At 47.2% G+C, this 3,831-nt stretch overlaps 1 protein-coding gene across 1 annotated transcript; it reads right to left on the reverse strand.

Annotated features, from left to right (window-relative positions):
• Positions 1–2,479: 2,479 nt before the first annotated feature.
• Positions 2,480–3,473, reverse strand: LOC149408053 (uncharacterized). The gene is made up of 2 exons (XM_089623557.1): positions 3,014–3,473; positions 2,480–2,490 (listed from the first exon to the last, which is right to left on the reverse strand). Exons 1-2 carry the CDS (start codon positions 3,471–3,473, stop codon positions 2,480–2,482), a joined length of 471 nt encoding a protein of 156 aa, XP_089479683.1.
• Positions 3,474–3,831: the final 358 nt, after the last annotated feature.

The following is a 3,831-nucleotide window of genomic DNA, read 5'->3' on the forward strand; positions in this document are numbered from 1 at the left end:
GTTGGGGAAGAACACAAAATCCATTGGTGTAAGTGGAAAGACCTCTCGAAGCATAAGTCGAAGGGTGGGCTCGGGTTCCGGGATCTCGAAAAATTCAACCAAGCACTTATCGCGAAAAGTGTGTGGAGACTTGTGAGGAGACCCGATAGCCTCGTTGGTCGGGTCTATCGGGCGTGCTACTTTCCTAGCGGCCATATCCTTGATGCTAAGTGTGGTTCGAATGCCTCGTTCATGTGGAGAAGCTTGGTTTGGGGAAAGGAAATTATCATAAAGGGTGCCCGGTGGAGGATCGGTGATGGGGAGTCGGTGTCCGTCCGAAATGACAAATGGATCCCCCGCCCCCCGAGCTTCTCCTTTGTTGACCCGCCCTTTGTGCCCGACTTGATGAGAGTAGCGGAACTCAAACACTACGATGGGAGGTGGAATGAAGCCTTGGTCCGTGCGATGTTTGGAGTGGAAGATGCGGAAGCCATTTTATGCATTCCGGTTAGTTCCTCGGGGGCTGCCGATACCCTCCGGTGGCATTTTTCTAAAAATGGCGAGTTCTCGATGAAGAGTGGGTATAGGCTCGCTATGTCCAACTCTTCGAATGTGGGTCCGTCGGATAACTCGGCCACGTCCTCTTGGTGGAATCTCTTGTGGAAGCTCAACTCTCCCCCTAAGGTGAAACTCTTTACGTGGCGAGTTTGCAGGAATTGGATTCCCGTTCGCACCACGCTTGCTCGCCGCCACATCATTGAAGATGACCGTTGTCCTCTATGCCGTGGTTACCCGGAATCGATATCCCATGCCATTTGGAGATGCAAGTGGGCACGGAAAGTGTGGAAGCTCACTAAGTTCGAGGAATTGCTCGCGGAAACTCGGGGAGACGACGTCACCAGTATCTTCGCTTACATTGCTAGTGCCGTTGAGGTATATGATTTTGAATTCTTTATCGCGCTTGTTTGGGAGATTTGGAATCATAGGAACCAAGTTACGACCGAAAAGCCTAAGTGGAACCCGGAAGATCTCGTGGCTTGGACCGGTGATTTCCTCAACACCTATAGAGAAGCCAACACCATCTCGGCCACGGCGGGCTACAAGTCCGGAAGTTGCAGGTGGGTTCCGCCGCCCCCGGGAGTGGTCTCCATCTGCGTGGACGCTGCCACTGACGACCGGAGGGGCCGTTTTGGCACCGTTGGGGTGGCTAGGGATGCGAAAGGTTTTGTGATTGCCTCGGAGATTTCTATTCGGAACGTCCGCCTTTCCCCCGCCCTTGCGGAAGCTACGGCCATTCTTAGAGGCGTATCCTTAGCCATCTCCTACGGGTTTAACCGGGTGGTGCTGGAATCGGATTGTCTTGAAGTGGTACGGGCGATTAAAAGCGACTCGGTCCCGTCTACGGAACTCGGTGTTATTTTACAAGACATCAAGGTTCTTCTTCCTTCCTTTTCCGATATTGAGATTAATTATCTTCCTAGATCTTGTAATACTGTGGCGCATAAGATTGCTCGATTTTCTCTTAATTTTGACTCGGATGTTCGTTGGGAGGGGGTTGTCCCTCCTAATGCACTACGAGATGTTCTTCGTGATCAATCTTTTGCTTTGTAACCACGGTTTTCCTCCGCCATACGTGAGGGTTGTTTAATGATAAGTTCATCGTGGTGCCGCCCACGTTCCTCAAAAAAAAAAGAGACGTGCCACCCAATTATAGATTGGATTGTAGTCATTCACATCGATGACATGCAAAAAATTATATCTATCTCCCAATTTTCAATGAGATGCTTTATCTATTCTTAATGTTTATTACTTAATTATACCTTAACATTTATTTATGTATCAAATCCATCCCCTAATCTAAAATATGGTTGTCTTTTTCTTATTAAAAATTTGAAACACCAATAATACCTTTAAAGATTTTCTTTCCTAATTTATAGAAAGAGAATATTTATAATTCATAAAAAAAAACACTTGACGGATAGCATTGTCCAAACTCTTAATACGTTAATTTTTTATTTTAAAATCGGGTATTCCCTTACGTCTAACACTAGAATAACTTTGAGATTAAACAAGCGAAACAACATAATCATCAAATCAACAATCCCTATAAAAATAAAAACATAGTTGTTTTTTTCCCTCGTCATTGACCATCCCTGATTCTTTTAGACCTAATTTTCGACAACATGATGTTCTGAATGGGTGGGGTTTTTTTAGACATTTGTTCTGGCGGATCAAAAAGTCGTTGTTTTGTATCAAAAGATTGTCCACGGCGCAAACTCAATTCCGATGACCGAGAGCTACACCTCTAGAGGGTCGTCCTCGGTCGTCCCAGTGATACTCAATATTAGTACGGCTGCATGGTTGTTTATCCTCGCTGTGTGGCCTCCAAACATTTTTAATCCTTCATTTTATGTCTTGCCTCTTTGTCACGGGCCGACTAATTTCACTCGGTAGATAGTCGGGACGTGCGGCACTTGCGGCGCTTCGCTAGCAAGTCAGCCTACTGGATGTCTGCAAGACAACATAAGATCATGATCAGACACGGAATAACATTGTAACGAGCTATTGGGACCACATCATTCTCACACACGAGAACATATCGACAAGCATACGTATAAACAAGCCAACAATCAAGCAATCATTCATAGGGACACGGCACGGCAAACACAGAAGCAAAATGAGTCTACTTGTTCATTGATATCAAACGGGAAGGTTACACGGCAAGTTTGATATCCCCGGTGGTGGACTAAGGGTCCTTGGTCTAGTTCCTCTCCTACCCTTCCACCACCCTCCCCTAAAGAAGGAAAACGAACATTTGGCAAAGTGACTCCAGTAAACATTAAACAGGTTGATGAACCATACAAAATCCACCAGGGACCTGTTTGCAAATATTTTCTGGAGAGCAAAAAAGGAGGTCCCTAACATTCACCCCCACTAATTCTATCGATGCCCTCATCGGGCTTACAAAAGTAAATCATAAGTACAATCTACCCAAAATACATAATGATGGGCAAGAGGCCATGGGTTTACTTACGACCCTGGACGAACTTGCCCTTATCGAAAGAACCTAGTACTCTACCCCCTCCCATGGCCAGAGTTGTCGATGTCGACGGTAGATGGCGACTTGCTTCCTTGAACTCTTCAATCTTGTGCTTGAAGTCTTCTAAGTCTTCTGCACGCTCCCAGGTTGATTCTTCGTCTCCTGCGTCTTTCCACTTCACGAGTAGCTCCCAATGCCATTTATGATGGATTTTGACGTAGCGGTCCGCGAGAATAGTGTCCACCTCCTTGGTAATCTTCTTGCTTCGTGGCCCCTTCATGGGCGGGCGCTTGTCTTCATTCCGGGATGCGTCTTCTTTGTCGGGGCGGTAGGGTCTCAGGTTGCTGACGTGGAAGACCGGGTGCATCTTTATCCAGGGTTTGGTGTCGACCCTGTAGGACACCTTGCCCACCTTCTCAAGGACGGTCAGCGGGCCTTCGTATCTTCGAAACATGCGTTTGTCTCTCTGCTTAGCGATATATCACATGTTCGTGCATCAGTTTGAGGAGGACTCGATCTCCCACTTTGAACTCGAGCGGCTGCCGATCTTGGTCTGCCCACTTCTTCATTCTCTTCACAGCCTTCTCTAGGTATGCGCGGGCAATCTCGTGGTTGTCTCCCCATTCCTTGCTAAATCCATAGGCCCGCGGATTCTTGCCCACGTACTCTGGGATCGAATGCGGCATCAAGGGTTGTTGGCCTTGGACTATCTCGAAGGGGCTGAGAGACGTGGCCGAGCTTTTGCGAGCGTTGAAGCTGAATTAGGCTACATCTAGTAATTGCGGCCAATTCCGTTGATTCTCATTGACGAA

The sequence above is a fragment of the Urtica dioica genome, chromosome 1 (assembly GCF_054948205.1).
Source record: "Urtica dioica subsp. dioica isolate 48M chromosome 1, U.dioica_male_clone48M_v1_H2, whole genome shotgun sequence".
In the NCBI taxonomy this organism is placed as follows: domain Eukaryota; kingdom Viridiplantae; phylum Streptophyta; class Magnoliopsida; order Rosales; family Urticaceae; genus Urtica; species Urtica dioica.